General features: G+C 32.2%; 2 protein-coding genes across 9 annotated transcripts; both read left to right on the forward strand.

Moving 5' to 3' along the window:
• The first annotated feature begins 8,723 nt into the window (after nt 1-8,723).
• Nucleotides 8,724-13,057, forward strand: LOC7479607 (OVARIAN TUMOR DOMAIN-containing deubiquitinating enzyme 11). 7 transcript variants are annotated; one of them, XM_006380872.3, is made up of 10 exons: nt 8,724-8,876; nt 9,595-9,798; nt 10,746-10,819; nt 11,298-11,352; nt 11,504-11,578; nt 11,809-11,882; nt 12,001-12,049; nt 12,222-12,306; nt 12,684-12,740; nt 12,845-13,057. In XM_006380872.3, the coding sequence occupies exons 2-10, from the start codon at nt 9,631-9,633 to the stop codon at nt 12,886-12,888; spliced, it is 681 nt and encodes a 226-aa protein (XP_006380934.1). In that variant the 5' UTR covers nt 8,724-8,876; nt 9,595-9,630; the 3' UTR covers nt 12,889-13,057. The 7 variants fall into 7 exon arrangements, with proteins under 7 accessions (XP_006380934.1, XP_002307916.1, XP_052310199.1 ...); XM_002307880.4 differs by having other exon boundaries at nt 8,768-8,876; nt 9,600-9,798; XM_024602644.2 differs by lacking the exon at nt 8,724-8,876 and adding an exon at nt 8,902-9,312.
• Nucleotides 13,058-15,458: 2,401 nt separating this feature from the next.
• On the forward strand, nt 15,459-16,945 carry LOC7495640 (abrin-a). 2 transcript variants are annotated; one of them, XR_002982203.2, is made up of 2 exons: nt 15,459-15,912; nt 16,253-16,945. XR_002982203.2 is itself a non-coding variant. In XM_024602568.2 (2 exons), exons 1-2 carry the CDS (start codon nt 15,809-15,811, stop codon nt 16,843-16,845), a joined length of 660 nt encoding a protein of 219 aa, XP_024458336.2. In that variant the 5' UTR covers nt 15,474-15,808; the 3' UTR covers nt 16,846-16,945. The 2 variants fall into 2 exon arrangements, 1 of the variants encoding a protein (XP_024458336.2); XM_024602568.2 differs by having other exon boundaries at nt 15,474-15,875.
• Nucleotides 16,946-20,345: the final 3,400 nt, after the last annotated feature.

Consider the following 20,345-nt stretch of genomic DNA (forward strand, 5'->3'; position numbering starts at 1 on the left):
GAAACCCTAGCTTTAGCTACATCTGCGTGTGGGCTGTATTTTTTAATAATAAACTGGGCCGGGCTTCGTTTAGTTGTTCACTGTGTAAGTGTATATTGATGGGCAAATTTATTACCCGTCATAAGTCAACTAGAAATCTGGTATGTGCCTGGTTTTATTTTAAATCAATTATATATTTTTTTATTAAAATAATATCTTTATTTTTTCCAAAAAGCTCTCAAACAATATTAGGTTGATTAAATAAATGTTAAATGAAGTAGTGCATAGGTAACACGTGCTTTCCACTCTTGAATTATATCTAATTAGGATTTTAACGTAGACATGAACAACATAAGAAAAATATCATTTGAAAAATGAAAAGAATTGATTGAATTTGATTTTTTTTTCTAATGGAGTTCGTCTCTTAAAAAGATTTATTATTTCTTAAATAGGTCAAAAATCAATCTTAATAAGAGAAATTATAATCTTAAATAAAATAAAAAAATTATAACATCTAAAATTAAGCTAAAAATCTAAAAGAAATAACAAAGTTGATTCAAACAACATTTTTAAAGTCTAATTTAACTGGTTGTCTCCTATAAAATTGAATTTATAAAATCATGTGGTAAAATTTGAGTTTGGTTCAATGATTGTATTAAAATTTATGATCCTTTTCTTGTTAGGTTGTTTGCTAGGTTGTTTGCGTTATTAGAGTTTAATATAAACTAGATCTTAGAACCTCACCTAATAACTTAAACTTGTAAGCTGAGATGATTTTTTAACGTGATATCCTTGCTGATTAAACGGTTACGAGTTCAAATCTCACTATCTCCATTTTTTCTTCTACTTAAAATTAATTAATAGCACAAGATAATATATGTTTGTGGAAATTTCAAGTCCGAAAAGAGTAAAATATATGTTTGTGGAAGTTTCAAGTCCGAAAAAATTTTACTCGATGAGATGTATTAAAAAATAATACAAATTAAATCGTAAAATCTCAATGATTCTGTGTTAATTACTTCATCTCATTTATCCATGAACAAATATGCTGGGCATTCTGTATGGTTCACTTATGGAAAATCCACAACTTACTATATATATTGTCACTTATATATAAATAAGTTGCTACCAGCAAGCGAAGTGAAATGGAAGGCACGCAACAAATCAAATCACTATGTATATAAATAATTTATTGCATCAAAGTGGTAATAAATAAAATCAAACTACACGGTCCCAATCTATTACAACGTAAAAAATCCAGAAAAGCACATCTAAGGAAGGGACAAAGCACAAATAAAGCATCGTTCCTCAAAAGCAAGCGTCGCAGAGACAACAGCAACACAAGGCAGCACAACTGCAAGATGAAAGAGCCAAGAATTAGAACATTCAAAACAGAATGTGTGTTTTAGATAGCTAGTTTTTGCGGTTATGATTTGAAAAAATATATTTTAAAAAACTATAAAATATAATTTTTTTATAATCAAAGTTTTAATCGAGAGTTTTTAGCGGGATTAATGTAATTCAAGAAATGAATATACTAGAGAAAGATCAAGACAAGCGGGCTTACCATCCCTTCCAGAAGCCATCACCCCTGGATTTAGTCTTCACAGGAATAGGATTTTGCTGGTCGGATTGACCATCCATGGTTGGATAGCCAGCTGGTGGTGGGCCTGAATATGCACTAGGATAAGTTGATGTTGGTGGGGGAGGATATGCCACTGCAAGATTTCAAAGCCACCTGAATTAGCATACGCAGACTCCAATAGAGAAAACAAATAAATAAATTACGTAAAGATCTTTGACTCTACAGACAATCTTGTTGATCACTACAAATTATGACAAGGGGAGAGTTAACAGATACCAAATTTGTGATTAATTACTCAATTACCAATCTTGCATGATGTTAATTCCGACTCAAAGAACAAGGGTTAATTTCTTAGTGAAGCCACTGATGAAAGCAATTAGATGTTGATCTTGACTGTTTTATGAAAAAACCAAAGAAAAAAACAGATTTGAATAGATTAGGAATATGTGCAGAGCTTTTGATTTTTGAAAAGGGAAACAAAAAAGACGGAACTTTGCACCCAGCACTTAATTCTTTGGACACTAACCTCAGCAACTAATCCCATCTCAACAATACAACAAAGTGTTTCAAGATCAAACAGTTCATGTCCAAATTAAAGACCTTAACCAATCACACCAGGAAAAAGATGAAGGATTACCTGTAGCTTGATTCTGACTCATGGTTGAAGAAGCGAGTTGAGAAGCACGAACAAATGAGAGCTATGGAAGAATGGAGATAAGGACGAGAGAAGTTCGGTTGTGGTGGTTGATGAAGGCGGAGAAGATGCTATGCTAAAATAAATTATTGCTATCTTTATATAGAGATGGAGGGAGGCGTTTGCTTGCCAGGGGTGACTAGCGAGGGCGGTCGCAAACGCGTTAAGAAGCGATGAGTGGGTGTTTGGGTCTACTGCTGCGGCTGTGGTTAGAATTAAAAATTGTTTTAAAGTGTTTGGTTAATACTACTATATTTTTTTTTCACGTGGACTCCACTTCAAAACTAATTATTTTTTTGAATCCATTTAAAAAAAATAGATATAAAAAGAGGAGAAAATATAAAATACATGACCCACCAAAAATAAAAAAAATATTTCCATTTATGATTTTTTATCCTTTTTATTTATTTAAAATTAACTTTAAAAAATAATAAATAAAATATCAATAATTACTCCCGATCCACGTAAAATTACACTCTTATTTACGTTATTTGTTTAGATTTTACTATTTTAAAGTTGGTATGAAAATATATGAAGAAATGTTTTTGTAATATTTATGTGAGAATGACATCATATGTGGTTATTGTGTCCAAATCTCGACAATAGATGAGAAGGAGAAGCGGAAGGCAAAAATCCTAGTCAGCCGGAAAGATCTTGTCTTGAGTCTTGACACGCGTATCATGTTTGTCGTCATTGTTGACTAACTTGACTTTACCGAAACTTGGAAGATTCGGGGTTGTTCTACTAATGGAATTTATTGGAAGAATTAGGCAAAAATCCTAGTTTTATATATATATATATATTACAAGTGTTTTTAAGCTAGTATGTTTTTTAATTAAGACTAAGTTTTTTTTTTTTTCTAAACATCTAAACCTAATAGGAGAAATGTGAACCAAAGTCTAGTAAGGCCACCCAAATCTTAGCCTAGCCATAAAAGCTTCCAGAAATAAATAAGATACCCATGTAGGCAGGCTATGAGCATTCCTTTACCATTCAAGTAATTAATTATAAACTATTTATTGTTCCTCTTTTATAAAACACTTTATTTTAAATAGTACCTTGCTTCTTCTTTTTCAATCAATGTTATTTTTCTTTAATTTTATATTTAAATATTAGATTTATTTTTTATTGAGTTATCACAGTCTCATGACACGGATCACGAGTTTAGAAGGTTGACAAGGTTGACTAAGGTTTTTTTTTCCTTAATTAATTATTTTTTTCAATTTCATTGTTTAATATTTGGTTGATTGAGAATTAAACTGCATAATTTATTTTTTTTACATTTGATTATGTTATTTTGGCCTCATGACTCAAGAATAGTACTTAACGGGTTAACCCAAGTTGGCTTGAGTTGTTTTTTGTGTCTTTTTTTAATTAATTTTTTTTAATTTCATCATTCAACACTAGATCAGTTGAGGATTGAGTTTTATAATCTGTTTTGATTTGATTTCTGTGGGGATATCTTGGTCTCACGATCAAGGTCGCAAGTTTTGGCATTTTAACTCCAATTAAATCGAGTTTTTTCTTTCTTTCTAAGAGGTTATCTCAATCTCATGACCTAAGTCACTGGTCTTTCAACAACAAATTTGCTTTCTATTAGGTTATCTCCGTCTCATGACCCGAGTTGCGTGTTCGGTGGGTTAATCCAATTGACTCAGTTTTTTTTCTTTATTTAATTGAAATTTTTTCCAGATTCATCATTTAATAGTGTGTTATTGGAAATTATGCTTCATAATTTATTTCAATTTGGTTTTTATTAGGTTATCCTGGTCTGATGACTCGGGGATAATGCTTAACTGGTTAGCCCGGGTTGACTTGGCTCATTTTTATGTCATTTTTTAATTAATTTTTTTACAAATTTCATCATTCAACCGTGGATCCGACAGAGGCCATTGATAATTAAGCTTCATATTTGTTTTTCTCTCTATAAGGTTTGGTAGGTTAACCTAAGTTAAATTAGGTCTTTTTTTATTTTTTTTCTATGATGTTATCTCAATCTGATGACCCGAGTCAAGAATTTGATGGATTGACTCGGATAGTTTTTAATGTTTTTTTAATTGATTTATTTTTTTAATCTCGTTCTTCAATATTAGACTGATTGAAGATTAAAATTCATAATTTATTTTGATTTACTTTCCATGAAGTTATCTCAGTTTTATAACCCGGGCTGTGAGTTTGACAAGTTAACTTGGGTTATTTTTTGGTCCTTTTTTAATTGTTTTTTTTTTCAATTTCATTATTCAACGTTAGGTTGATTGAGAATTAGGTTTTATAACTTATTTTGATTTACTTTCTATATGGAACCATCATAGTCTCTTAACTCGGGTCGTGAATTTGACATATTGTCAAATTAACCGGGGCTGATCTAAGTCAATTCAATATGTTGTTATCTTAATATTAAAAAAATATCATTTTGAATTTTTTTAATCAAACTATATTTTTCCGAGTTTAATGAGTTGCTTTTGAAAACACAATCAACCGGGTTATATTGGGTCAATCCTCACACGATTGAAGTTTTTTCGCTAGAAAAAAATTAGTAACATTTGAATATTTTTTTCACATTAAAGAAAAATTTGACCCGACCAGTCGTGTAACATGAGTCAATAATCTAATGCTAATAATAAAGTGATAACATTAGTGGTAATATGATTTAAGTATTTTAGACTTTGTTAGAGAATAGTATAAATCATATCTCGAGATTTCACTCAACAACTTAAATTTTTGGTTTGAAATGACTTTTTAATATGGTATTAGAGCTTTACTAATCAAATAATTACGAGTTCAAATCTCATCAACTCTCACCTGAGAGGATATATTAAAGAATAATATATAAGATTAAAACCAAATCGAGATAGAAAAGTAAAATTATCCGGACCCAACTCAACAACGATTAAGATTTAATTGTTATCTTTATTAAATATGGATTAGAGTTTAAGAAAATAAGTTTAGAAAACAAGGTTTCTTTTCTTCTTTTTCCTGTTCTTCTAATAAAATAAAGGAGTCATATATCCAGCAGTCTAGTCTGCTAAAATTACCATTCCAAATCATGACACCATACACTTACACTAAATTAGATGCATGTGTATGGATAGATGAATGCATGCATAAAGAGTAGGTTTACAATTCTCCATGAAAACACCAGCCAAGAACTTGCTATGGTGCCCAGTACTGACCAGCCTTTTGATCAAAAACTTGTTTACGTTAAGAAATATTCTTGATTATTTATTGATTAATAAAAGAACGAAAGAATGTCAATTAGATCTTCATTCCTGTAGACCTTCAAAATAGGAGGAATGGAGAGAATAATAATCCGAAAGTAAGTGAAGTTTCAAGAAGAGAATATTTACTCGTCATAAAGCCAAGGGAAAACAACTAAAAAGTGTTCCGTGTAGCAGCAGAAAGAAAAAAAAAGCATGGAATTTGACATTTATTGTCACATCTTGACCTGGGCTATAGCCCACCCAAGTCTTTACCATGCCTCCGCCCTTGCATGTAGTCAGACCGGCCACGCCTTGATAATAAATATACTGAGGGCGCCCATATACCCAGCCAGCTTGCATTTCCATTTTAGGTTTATATTACTTTTGTTTTGATGGAACATACGAGCTATATGAGTCATGGGTCAATTTGACTACGTGTCTTTAGACCCATTCGTCTTGTGATATTAACACATACTCTAAACCGTGTGGTGTTTTTTTTTTTTTCCACTTGTTATTGGTTATTAAAAAATTGTATGGGGATGTATGTTTTTTTAAAAGCAAAAACAATAACAATACTCTTTTATTTCTAAAGTTAATAAAATTTAAAATGATTGGCCAAGAATTTTCTTGACTTCTTATGAGTTTCTTCAAAATAAAAATACTTTTTTACCTTTAAGAACAAAAAATTATTGGGCCACTGGACAAGGTTTTTTATTTTTATTTTTGGTTTTTTCATTGTCTATGTACAATACAATTATGAATTTAACCTTGAATTAAACAAAAAAATAGCTTTGCATTTAAGGGTATTTTTATACTTTCACACGAGTATTTTGTTTAATTAACAAGATCACGAGGGGTGTTTTGGTATTTTTTATGTTTACTTTTGAATATTTAAATCAGAGAACTGCTGCCACATGTTGATAATGTGCTAGCGAGTGGGTGACGTCCGCGCTAATCAGGCAGCGTGTATGACACCGTCTAATGGCTAAATTCAGTCTTTTGTCGTCTTCCTAGATGTGCGACCGTGTCCTCTTCCATACGAGGTGACGCGTGTGGGCTTATGGTGATCGGATTTTAACCAGCAATCATTTGTTTTTTCTCATTCTTTTCTCTCTCCTGACAAATAAAGTACATATTTATCCTCTTTGTTTTTTGTTTTTCTTTTCATTATTTTAATTTCTTATTTTGTTCTTATTTCTTTTATAGATATATATATTTTTTTTTTGCAATTTATTCTTTCAATTACACTTTCTCATATGTTTTATTTTTAATTTCAGTCCCCATCCTTTTTATTCTTGATTTCGTTCTTCTTTCTTTTTATAGTTTCAGCCCTCATTCTTTTAATTTCTTATTTCATTCTTATTCCTTTTAAATAAGTGTTTTTTTTTTCAATTTATTCCTTCAATTACAATTTATCATTTTGTTTTGTTTTTAATTTCAGTCCTCATTCTTTTAATTTCTTATTTTTTCTTATTCCTTTTATAGAAGTTTTTTTTTTCAATTTAGTCATTCAATTACAATTTATCATTTTGTTTTGTTTTTAATTTCAGTCCTCATTCTTTTAATTTCTTATTTTTTCTTATTCCTTTTATAGAAGTTTTTTTTTTCAATTTAGTCATTCAATTACAATTTATCATTTTGTTTTGTTTTTAATTTCAGTTCTCATTCTTTTAATTTCTTATTTTGTTCTTATTCCTTTTTGTAGAAATGTTTTTCTTTTCAATTTAGTCCTTCAATTACAATTTCTCAAATATTTTATTTATCATTTAGGTCCTTATTTTTTTTAATATTTAATGTTTTTTCCTTGGCTCTTTTGTTGAAGCCTTTTTTTTCCTTTTAATTTTATCTTTCAATCAAATTTTTCTCTCTCTAATTTAGACCTTATTCTATTGGTTTTTTCCTTTTCTTAAAGCTATTTTTTAATTCAATTTAACTCTCAATTGAAAATTATTGGCTTTTGGGTTAGTAGTTTATCTAACAATAGTCAACTGATAATAAATCAACTAGTGAGAGAGGACACTCCTCTTGGTCAAATCCTACCATTTGTGTTTTTCAAACTTACATGTAAGTATGCGATCGATTATGAATTTTGAGTTGACAGTCTTTTTCTTGTGGTTTGGCTTTTGAGAACGGTCACCCACCCGTGATCAATTACATCCGGAAACATGTCTATGATATTAAAAAAAATTCAACCAATGGGTCATGCAATGAAATTTATTTATTTTTTGACAAATGTTTCGTGTTTGAGACGATTGGCTCAACTAACAGGGATTAACCCAATTGTTTAATGATTTTAAAAGATTTAATGAATAGTCCTGATGCAGCTACACTAAATTACTCAGCTAAGAGGCATCAATCTCCCTAATTCTCATGACTTTATTTCTTTTCGGTTTTTCTTTAACTTTGTTTAATAATTTTGTAGGGAAAGAATGTCCATGAATTTAGGCCACCATAGAGCATAAATAAACACATGTTATGGGCACAACATGCTTAGTTGACAATCCTTTCCAATCCCTCCCTCTATGTATTTGACCTAGCATTGAAACTTGAATGCAAGCAAATTAAGACAGAAAACATCTAGTTTCCAGGCATGCTGATTTATCAATTTACCAATTAAAATCAAACTCTAATAAATTTGATTTTTAACCCTTTTTTTTAATAAAAATTAGTAACTTCAGGTAGTTTTTTAAATACCAAGATAAAATCAATGAATATTAGATAGACCATCTAGCTATAGCTATACTCATATTGATATATTAATAAAAATATTTTTTAATCAATTTACCAATTAAATTAATCCTTCAATAGAAAATCCCCTCTCAATAATAATATTATGAAAATATGAAGAGAAAAATCCACTTACCACTCAAGGCAACAGTTGTTATCCATGTTACAACTGTCAAAATGTTATTGGTTCATAAATAATGATCTAGAGACTTTTCATCTTCTTTTTTATTTTTTGTTTAGAAAAGATCATGATCTAGGGACTGTTTGTTGCTTACGACATTGGTATTCCAAGTCAGAACACATTAAAAAAAGCCAGTGAAAATATCTGTCTACAGCATTTTCCTATTCCGGCATTTTTTTTTTGTTTTTTTAATAAGCTTAATGATATATATTTTTTTATTTTTTAAATTAATTTTTTTAGTATTTTTAGATTATTTTGATAAAATAATTTTTTAAAATAAAAAAAATATTTTTAATATATTTTAAAATAAAATACAACTCGTAACACCTATCGAACACTACCTTTGGTTTCTTGTCGGAAAAAAGAGGAAGAACGTTAAGTAGAAGACTAGTTTATCTAGTAATCTATATATATATATATATATATATTATCTGTCTAAAGAATAGTTGAAGGCTTGGAGTCTATCACCAACACAAGCAAAAACCTTCTTCTTCACCGTTTCATATATAGGTAACTTATTATTCTTTCTCTTTTCCCTTTGTCTAATAAAGTATTTGCCTTTTTCTTTATGTCTATTATATACTGACCTTTCATGTCATTTATTCAACTGGGTTGAATTTTTTTTTGGCTTGTTTGGTTTCTGGGAATTGAAAAGAAACATCTAAGATTGAAACTCACTAAAAAAGATTGAATCTTTTCATTTCAACTGTTTTATCAGCTGGTAAAGTTCAAGTTTTATACTGGGTTTTCTTTGTTCTTTCCTCAAGTTTCGAGTTTCAGGTTTGTTCTTGGCTGGTTCGTGTGAGCTTTTGGATTGCTCTTGCTGTTGAATTGGTTGTCTAGAGTTTTTCTTGTTTGTTTTTTTGCTATGTTTGGTTGCTGAGAAAATTGGAACGGAATGATGATTTGTTTGGTTTCTATTTGGAGATTGATTCAGCTAAAGAATGTAATTTGATCCGCGATCCTTGATTAATTTAGAAGGCTAGGTGAAAGGCTTTGGGGGCACACTAGCCGGAAAAGTAGTCTGTGGCTATTTTAGTATTCAATTTGTGAAATTGATGAATGGTTTGGTTAAAATCTTTAGATTAATGAATGCTGTTTGCTCCGAGGAACATATATTCTTAATTTTGAAGTTTGTCATCATCTTGTATAGAAATTTGTGCATCTATAGATTTCGAATTTGCTATTGATATTCAGATTTGATGCCTCGCCTTTGCTTGTTTTGTAGGTTAGAATTAGCTGGATTTGTTGATGTTGGCATAGTATGACTGAAAGCAATAGCAATGCAAGTGTGAGCTCGAGTTCGAGTTTGAATAGCAGCTTTCCGGACATAGAGGATGACCAAACCATTGCAAGCATCTTAGCAGAAGATGAAAGTTCTCAAGTTGCTGGAACGCTTGGGAAGAGACTGTCGCATTTGGACTCCATACCAGTATTTTCCTTTCCACATCTATATTTTCCAGCCCATACTACATGCTTACACATATATGACATTTCAAATTCACATGGGCGGTGCATCTTTTTGTTTCATTGTATAGTGTATGGAAAGGCCAATTTGTTAAATTATAGTAAATTTTAACCTCCATCAACCTTGTGCACCAACAAAACGGGCTGTTGATATGCAATGCTGTACCAATCTATACTGCAGTCTTGGGTGTTAGTTACGATGGGTAAAAACTTGTGGTGATATCACTCCTTAATTTAAGCAAAATAGGGGATAAATCTAGGTACCAACGGCGCAGTAGGGCATTTCGTGTATGTGTATGTAACTTCCATTTATAAATAAGCAAAATAAGCAGCTAATTTCATATCTTTGGCCATTAAATTACTCCTTGCAGCGAAGCCTAATTAAGTAAACAATAACCCAAATCCAAAAGTTAAGAAGCATGCCTCATCACCCAGTGAACACGCATGTACCTATCCAATACATCATCCAAAAAATAAAAGATTAAAACAATCAGTCCCTAAAAATACAAGGAACCATTAACAAAAACAATGTGAATTCTGTGGCTGCATAAGCCAAGTATGCAACCTGTAGTTCCTTGCTGAAAGTAAGGGTTGCATTGTGAATGTTCTCTTGACCTTCACATTAGCTTGCAACAAGCACGTGTTTTGAGGAACAGAGTAGGAAGTGCTCACTGGATACTTCAACAACTGCTGTTATTATCCAACATATCTGGCACTTCCTTCTATGCTTGTGATTGGTTATCTATTTATTTTAACCTAGTTTATACTCTATATTGACCAGTGAGTGGTAAAGAGGTAAACAAATACACATAATTGTTGTCCTTTTTTGTTTTGTTATTTCCTCCTGCTGCTGAATAACTTCTTGGTGTTTATTAAGCCATATGAATAATCATAGATTTAATGTTTTGCCAGCACACTCCACGGGTGAATGGTGAGATACCTGATGTGAATGATGCAACCTTAGACCATGAGCGACTGTCTGAAAGGTTGTGATTTTTTCATCCACCCTTCATACTGTTTCTTATTCATTCTTGGATCACTTGGTGCATTTCACTTTTAGCTAGTCTGTAATGTGATGCACCCTTCATACTGCTTCGTATTCATTCTTGGATCACTTACTTGGTGCATTTCACTTTTAGCTATTATGTAATGTGGCATGCCTATAATTGTTATCTATTTTTACGTGCTTGCCTTTTCTCATTCCTGTGATGAATTTAGTTTCAGTTGCTAGCATCCTTTTTGTAGGTTCATTTTGAGCATGGCAAGCATATTTTTCCATGTATAGACTCTGATTTGCGCTGTTTAAGTAAAGATTGTAAATGCTGGCTTGATGGCATCTAATGTGCATATTGTTGAAATATTGAATAAATGGTTTTTACCATCTGATGTCAAAAAATTGGTTTCTTTTATATGCAAAGAGTATGGTTTATCTTTTGTTTATCCTAACAAATGGCTTTCTTTCAGGTTGGCAACATATGGTTTAGAAGAACTGCAAATCGAGGGCGATGGGAATTGTCAGGTGTAGTAGCTACAATACCAGTTTCATTTCTTCAAATGAATTGTTTATTCATAAATGTACTAGCATGGATGTCTGAAAGAGTCCCCATAAGTCACTGTGAGAACTCCATTACAGAAGTGCTTATAAAGCTATGGTTTGATTTATTTGATAGTTTCGAGCATTAGCAGACCAATTGTTCCGCAGTCCAGATTACCACAAACATGTGAGGAAGAAAATAGTCAAGCAGGTATTGTTGATAAATCTCTACACATGACTTTACTAATTCATTATGCCGGGGGATAGAGAGGTTATGCATGTTGGAAAAATGCTACTAATGGCCAACTTCTAATACATCCAAGTGTCTGGTGCTATGCATGAGTCTGCTATATAGACTACATAGTTTATATATTTTCTATAAAATTGCTTTGTCATGCTTCACTATTTTCTTATCATTGTTTCATTTATCTTCTTTTTCAGCTAAAGCATTTCAGAAAATCATATGAGGGATATGTCCCCATGAAGTACAGAAGCTATGTGAAGAAGATGAAAAAGTTAGATTTCTACGGTGATGCATGCTAGTTTTTTTCCTGCAAAAAATGGAAACCATGCTTACAAAAAATTAAGCTGCATTCTAATTCATTTTGTGTGTGAAACCTTCCATGACACTAGGCCAGGGGAGTGGGGGGATCATCTAACTCTACAGGCAGCGGCAGATCGAGTAAGCGGAAATCTAACTCTTTTCGCTCCCTTATTGAATTTTTCTTATTTATTGAATGGATCCATTTTCCTGAAGACTATACATGAAGCCTAATTGTTTGCGTTTTTTGTAACTATTATCTGCTTGTGTTATGCAATGGTTATCCTCTGACCACTTATGGGCATGAATTCAGTTTGGTGCCAAAATTTGTTTGGTAACATCTTTCCGGGACACATGCTATATCGAGATCATGCCCAAAGACAAAAGTCCCACCAGAGGTAGATCTAAATCTTTATACCATATCCCATAGGTCATCACAACATGTATATCATGCTTCTTGCTAAATGGATTTCTGTGTTAAATTTGATTACTGTAGAGTAAATTAAAAGTCCAAATCTTATTTCTTATTATGCTACCATTTGTAAGTCTGCATGCTTTACCTGTCTTGAGAGAAACTGGATATTTTATTTCCTAATTATCACCTCCTCTACTTCTCAATGTTATGGAATTTTGAAGCTAACCAGGATAAGGGATGGGGAATTGAGAAGAAGAATTTTCCTAACAAAGATGGATCACTATAACCTGTTTCATGCTTCAAAGTAGGCTATACTTATTATTCTCTACTTACTGATAATATGGCTGCTCTTGTTTCCAGAACTTTGGCTGAGCTTTTGGAGCGAAGTTCATTACAATTCATTGTATGCAACTGGAGGTGAGGGACAGACCAGTAGTCGGAGCTTGTTTTACCTTCAGCACAGCAAATTTTTTTGGTACCTTCAAACTAATAGCCTTAATGGATGCTGTCTATGCCTACAGATGTCCCGACCAGAGTAGCAAGAAAGAAGCATTGGCTTTTTTAAATGTTTGACATGCCGGCAGGAGATCAAGCAATGTCATATCCACTCTTCGTTTGTTCTCTATACATGTACATAATTTCCAAATAAGCAAGCAACTATAGAGTAATTTAACTAGCAAATATGTAACTTGATATTGAATTCAACATTATATATTCATTGTTTTTCTTTTTAATTCTTATGCTGAGGTCCTTGTTGGAGAATCCTGAGGAAAACTTTATAGTAAGCTTCTTTTTTTAATCTTAAAAAACCACCCTGGCAAGAGCTCTTGGCCCCAAATATACACATATCAGGCATTTATACACTTCCCGAGCCTATAATTCGACTGTATGCCTCCGGAGAAGGTACGAATTTTAAAAATTATTCGTAGGGGCAAGCAGCAATCTCTGCGTTTCAGTAAAACAGATTCGTGCCCCTGCCAGTGGATTGCAAGACCGACACAAAAGAGCAACAATGGGGGTTCTGTATGGATTGTACTGTACGGACATAAATGACATTCTCGTTCTCCCATGCAGCTTCAGTTCGTCTGGTTATATAGTTTGGCAATATAGGGACTCTGATAAAGCCATTGTGAATGGTGCCCACTGAAATGTTAATGGATTTGCGCAACTCTATAACAACAGTCCCTCGACAAATAATTCTTATGGCCAACAGATAATGGAGCAAACCAGCACAGGTATCTTGAAATCATGACTAATCCTGCTCGAATTAAAGGAAACAAATTATTATTGTCCTATAATAGTTACGTTACTTTAACATGAATAAATATGGCTGCGGCCTCTGTTAAATCGTCCTTGTGATGCAAGAAATTTTTTTTCTAGTACTAGCCATTATTTTCACGCTGAGGTTAGAAAGACTTTCCAATAATTTTCCAAGTTGGTCTAATATTTTTTTTTATTGGATTTAGAACTATTTTATTAAATTCCCAACTTTATTTAGAGCTTTTTCCTAGTTTTGTTTAGGATTTTTATTATTTTTTTCTTTATTGTCGGTTTTCTTGTTGGTTTATGTTAAATTTTAGATTTATTTAAAAAATTGTAAACTTCTTAAAGAGACATGTCATATATAAAAAAAATATTCAGTAGTAAAATTATGAATTAGGGTTTCTCAGTGATCGTCTATAATCGATAAAACTCTATGTTTTTGTGTTTATTGTATTTCTTTGTGTTTATTGTGTGCTGCAATCCTAGATTGTTTTGCTTGTCGTGTGCTGTTAAATAACCATGGTTAGAAAATGTCATAGAGCATAACATGTTCAGGTAAGAGGGGGTGAGAAGGTTCCTTGTCGGGAGAGAAACGTTCAAGAGCTGATGATAGAAGACAAATACATACAAATTGCAAAATTAATCTGTCAATTGGTAGAGGTGAGAAGCTTGAAAAATCATAAAAAGAGTGATCATATATCTATAGACACTTTTGAAAATCCATTTCAGAAGCATGCATAGAGGAGGTGGCTTCTTGATCGAGATGAGAATCGTGGAGATTTTAATAATCCTGTTTATAGTGAAGAAGTTGTGAATTAGTATTCTCTATGAATTTATGATGTTTATTTTGATGTGATGATGATATCATAAATAATAACAATAATGGTAGTAATGGTATCATTGATGTTGTCCATGTTGATAAGTTAGAAGTTGAATACAAAAAAAAATATGAAATGTGATCAATTTTTTTTTATTAATTTAAGCTATGTTGATTTTTTTATTACAAGTTTATTATTATCACAAAGATAGATGTATTCAAGTATTACATAGTTGTCAAGCATATTCATGAAGTTGGAGATGTGAAATTTATTACTGTAAAAGTCAATGAAAAAGAAATAAATTGTCAATTGTTATTTTTTATATAAATTTTAAGATGAAGGGATTGAAGTTGAAATCTAAAAATATTATACACCTAAAGCAAAGAAATAAAAGGAGCTAGAGAGTCTTGATTAGACATTCACAAGATCGAGGTAACAATAATTTGAACTCGAAGACGAGTTCTTTTCAACACAGGAAGACTGATGTAAGTAATTTATTTTTTCTAACATGCAATTTTATGTTAATGGGTATAATTTTCAATCTGACTATTGGATCAAATTGAAATTTTACTAGAAAATTTCAGATGTTCTTTTTCTATAAGATTAAAACTTTGCAGCAATTGGGGATCAAGAAGGCCTTCCGATAATACCTAAAATTATTATTTGAAATTTGCTATATTTTTTTAGTTACTTTATAATTTGATTCTCTATTTGATTATATAATGAAATATTTATATTTAGAATGTGTTAAAGAATCATAGCAATTTAAAATTAAATTTTAATTATTAGGTAAAGTTTCACTATATGATTTATATTATTTTTTAATACATTTTCTTAAATGAAAGCTTTTTAAATTTGAGATTTGTAAATGTATATATTATCTTGTGTTTAATTTTGATCAAATAAATAAGGATGATGAGATTCAAACTTATATGACTACTTGGTTATCAAGATTCTAATACATGTGAAAAAATTAATTTATTTTAAAAATTTAAATTATTAAATAAAATTTTAAAATATAATTTATATTATCTTGAAGTAAGTGGAATTTCATTGCTGGTGATAATAGTAATTAAAAAAAAGGAAAAGTAAACCAGCTGTGTGATATGGACACAGATACATGAGGAGCGTGCAGCCGTGCACCTGGTTTAATGGCTCTCTGATTACGTTTTTACTTTAATCCTTAGTAGTAGTCTTTCTCTCTTCCTCATCTTCATAAATATAAGCTTCCGCACATTGATATGTTCAGCCCTATAGCTTATATATGAATATTGAATCATTGGATATGTATAACATTTCATTAAAAATTACTTATAACCCTTGGTAGTGATCTTCTTAATTAATATATTCAAGTGATTGGGGACATACGCACAGCCAAGAACCGTTATAAAAGCAAGGCAGATTATGCTCCAAAAAACCACAAGCACTCTAGCTTTCTTCTTAATCTTCTCAATCACAGGCATCCTCACAGGTTATCAGCTAGTTTATTCCCCTTATTTCCATTGAAGGTTAAATTATTTATCATTTTACGCAAGCACACTTCACTTTTTCTTCATGCATCTAAGAATATTTGACATTTCATAAAACATATGGAATTATTTGATAATTAGTTCCCTTTAGCTAGGCTTGGAAGCAAGTGTGAATTGATTCATGCCTACTTCTGCTGCTATTCAGCTCTAAAATCAATTGCTAATGAAGAACATTTGGGATATGAAAGCAAAAGGTGATTAAATGTGTTATCTTGTGTGGATTGACTATGTAGTCTTTTAACTGTGCTGGCTCTAGTGGGCCGGAGACTTTTGCAAGGTTGATAATGTAAGATTTGACACTCTTCATCTGTTTTGACAGGTGAGATTTGGAAATTCCCACGATCCATAATGGAAGGAAACATGAAAGTTTGGATTTTGCAGTTGGTGGCACTATGGGTTTTGTTAGTGGCAATTCACGATCACCATGTCGTGGCAAACGATGGTGGCGTTTATACTCATCCCGAGCCTATAATTCCACTCCATGCCTCCGAAGAAGGTAGGAAGGCTATCAATAATTCAAGGTCGTTTTCCATCGTCGGGGCAGGCAGTAAACTCTGCGTTTCAGTAAACAGATTCGTGCCCCAGCTAGTGGATTGCAAGGCCGACACAAAAGAGCAAAAATGGGAGTTCCTTGCAGATGGTACTTTGCGGACAGAGACAAACCATAGCATGTGCCTCACTTGTAATGACCTAACCCAAGGAAGCGACATTCTCGTTCTCCCATGCAAATTCAGTTCGTCTGATTATATATTTTGGAAATATAGGTCCTCTGATAAAGCCATTATTAATACTGCCAGTACTACTGAAGACCTGGTAATGGATTTGCGCGAAGGTCAAACAGAAGTCCCTCAACAAATATTTCTTTGGGAATCCAATGATGGAGACAACCAGATGTGGTATCTAGAACCATGATTAATCCTGCTCAAATTAAAGGCAACAAGTTATTGTTGCCCAATAACAATTACGTTACTTTAATATGAATAAAGATGGCTGCTGCCTCTGTTACATCGTACTTGTGTGTAATGCTAAAATATATAAATGAAATGAAGCTTCGCTTTGATAGAGTGGTTCTTTAATTTGTTATAATTAGATTGTGTTGAATGAGTAAAATCGCCTTATTTTCATACTTTTTTTATATATCATGAAAACGATTCTGGATATTACCCACGTGGACAGACAAGATCAAGAACTAAACCATAGAAAAAAGCCACTGGATATGACCCACATGTGGACAGACATGACCATGTAAGCCGCTTGAGATTTATATGGTCATTAATTTCAGAATCCGTGAGATTAGTTGAGATGTACACAAGTTAGCTCGAACACCCACGTTAATCAAAAAAAAAAAAAACTTGTCAACTTAAAGTTCTTAGTTTATCATATATTTATACGGAGGCTGAGAAATGCAAGTGATAATATTTAAATAAAATATTATTTTCTTTTAATTCACTCCTTAGTTGAGTTTCAAGTTTACTTGCTTACCTTACTCGAACAAGGTTTAATAGCTTTCTCTTATCAGTTATCACTATTTAGGTCTTGGGGACCGGTAAGAAAAGGTAAAGGGAAAAACAAAAACTAGCAAGAAATGGTGCGATATACATAAAAATTACTAAGATACAACGACGAGTAATTTTTTTGTTAGCAATAGTTGTAGGTAGAGATATTTAAATGTCTCATTAGCCGATCGACTTTGATTCAGTATAATTGACATATTAACAGTTTGTACACAATCTATATCATGGGATGGCCAAGGAATTATTTGTTGAGGGACTTCTGTTTGAGCGCCGCGCAAATCCATTACCAGTTCAGTGGCAGCATCCACAGTGGCTTTATCAGAGGCCCTAGCTATATTGCCAAACTATGTAACCAGACGAAGTGAGGCTGCATGGGAGAATGAGGATGTCGCTTCCTTGGGTTAGGTCATTACAAGTGAGGCACATGCTAGGGTTCATTGGCACTCTTCATCGATTTTGACAAGATACGGACATTCAATCTTTTTGAGTTGATAGCCTAAATGTTCATTAGTAATTCATTTTAGAACTTCATTGCAGCAGCACCATGCATGAATTAATTCACATTTGCTTTAAAGCCTAGCCGAAGGGAACTAATTATCCAGTAATTCCATGTGTTTTATGAGATGCAATGTATTCTTAGATGCATGAACAAAAAAATAATAATGATGATAAATTGTGTATGTCAATTTCATGTGTAATCTATTGATTAACTGCAAGGTATATTCATTACATTCTCTACACCAAAGGCGTGCTTATGTCAACTACTCAAATCCTACTCCGTGGGACGAGCATGTGGAGCAGCCACTGACTTATCTAATGTTCCATCTACTGTTGCAAAAATGAACTTCGTTTGAAGCTTGGTTTAGATACAAACCAGACCTACAACATTTAAAAATCTTTAGTTACCTTTGTTTCACTTATGTGCCACAGGTTAAAAGAGACAAGATTAATAAAAAGGCTAAACTAGAAGTATTCATTGGATACAACAATTCATCAAAAACTTACAAAATCTTCCAACCTCAAAGTGAAAAAATTCTAGTAAGCAAAGATGTTAACTTCATGAAAGATAACAATGAAAATGAGAGGAACCAGAAGAGAAGCAAGAATCGTCAACAGAGAAGCAGGAATCTTCAACTTGGGAGATTGTTAACGACAATATTGATGATGAGTCGGTCAGAGGTACAAGATTATTATCTGAGATTTATGAAAGTAGCAATATTGTTATTTGTGAGCCTGCATAATTCGAAGAGGCAATGAAGAACTACGAATGGATTGAAGCAATTAAAGAGGAACTTAGAATGATATAAAAAAAAAATGATATATGGATGCTTATGGACAAACCTTTATATAAAAAGGTTATAGGAGTCAAATGAGTTTATAGAACCAAACAAAATGCAGATGGTTCTATAAACAAATACAAAGCCATATTAGTTGTGAAGGACTATGCTCAAGTGTTTGGAGTGGACTTCTCAGAAACTTTTGCACCGGTAGCACAATTTGATACAATCAGATTGCTACTTGCATTGTCTGCATAAAAGGATTGGAAAGTTTATCAGTTAGATGTAAAATCTGCATTTCTGAATGGATATTTGCAGGAAGAGATTTTCATAGAACAACCAAAAGGTTTTGAAGTCAAGGGACAAGAGGAGAAGGTCTACTTGTTGAAGAATGCATTATATGGCCTTAAACAGGCTCCTAGAGCATGATATAGTATAACTGATGAATATCTATATAAACTTGGCTTTGTTAAAAGTATGAGGGAGGCCACATTATATGTAAAAGGAACTTATGCAAACTTCATTATTGTATATGTTTATGTTGATGAATTACTTGTAACAGGAAGTTATAAGACACTAATAGAAGAGTTCAAAGCTGAAATGCTCAATGTATTTGAGATGACAGACCTTGGTTTGATGTCTTACTTTTTTGGAATGGAGGTGAAACAAAGTAATGGAGGAATCTTCATATATTAAAAGAAGTATGCTAAGGAGATCCTGAAAAAGTTTCACATAGAGAACTACAAAAGCACAAGCACTCTTATGAATTTGAAGGAAAAATTCAGCAAGAATGATGGAACAAACAAAGTAGATGAAGGTCAGTATAGAAGTCTAATTAGGGTGTTTGATGTATCTTACAGCAACAAGATTTGATATTGCATTTGCTGTAAGTTTGCTCTCACGATTCATGCATTGTACAAGTGAATCACATCTTCAAGGCGCAAAAAGAATAGCAAGATATATCAATGGTATAATAAACTACGATATAAAGTTCTCTCATTCTCATATTTTTATGCTTCATGGCTATTATGATAGTGACTAGGCAGGATCTATGAATGATATGAAAAGCACTTTGGGCTATTATTTTAGCTTCTGATCAAGCATGTTCTCTTGGTGTTCAAGAAAGCAAGATGTGGTTGCTCAAAGCACAGCTAATGCCAAATATATAACAGCTACTGTTACTGTAAATCAAGCGATTTGGATAAGAGAAATACTTGTAGATTTGCATAAGGATCAACTTGAGCCAACACATATTTATGTTGACAATCAAGCTATAATTTCTATTGCAAATAATCCTGTTTTTCATTGCAGGACTAAGCACTTTAAAATCAAGTTATATTTTTTAAAAGAAGTTTAGAAAAAAAAAAAAAAGGAGAAGTTACTTTGCTTTATTGTAGAACCAATGACCAGATTGCAGATGTTTTGACTAAAGCTCTTTCAAAAATAAATTTTGAAAAACTAAGAAGCAAGCTAAGTGTCTGCAGCAGTTAAGGCAAGGAGGAGTGTTAAGAATGTCTTAAAAGCTGCAGAAGATCAGGAGATTTTGGTCCTCTACTTTAAGACCAAATCTTTAAGAATAAATTTGATTGTATTTAATTTGTTTGCTATGTAATTTTCAAAT

The sequence above is a fragment of the Populus trichocarpa genome, chromosome 6 (assembly GCF_000002775.5).
Source record: "Populus trichocarpa isolate Nisqually-1 chromosome 6, P.trichocarpa_v4.1, whole genome shotgun sequence".
Lineage (NCBI taxonomy): Eukaryota > Viridiplantae > Streptophyta > Magnoliopsida > Malpighiales > Salicaceae > Populus > Populus trichocarpa.

Coding starts and splice junctions, on each gene's coding strand:
- LOC7495640 (XM_024602568.2), top strand. CDS start 15,809: ATGCTCCAAAAAACCACAAGCACTCTAGCTTTCTTCTTAATCTTCTCA. Junction 15,876..16,252: donor AATCACAGGCATCCTCACAG/GTTATCAGCTAG, acceptor CTGTTTTGACAG/GTGAGATTTGGAAATTCCCA.
- LOC7479607 (XM_006380872.3), top strand. CDS start 9,631: ATGACTGAAAGCAATAGCAATGCAAGTGTGAGCTCGAGTTCGAGTTTG. Junction 9,799..10,745: donor CGCATTTGGACTCCATACCA/GTATTTTCCTTT, acceptor ATGTTTTGCCAG/CACACTCCACGGGTGAATGG. Junction 11,579..11,808: donor GGAAGAAAATAGTCAAGCAG/GTATTGTTGATA, acceptor CTTCTTTTTCAG/CTAAAGCATTTCAGAAAATC.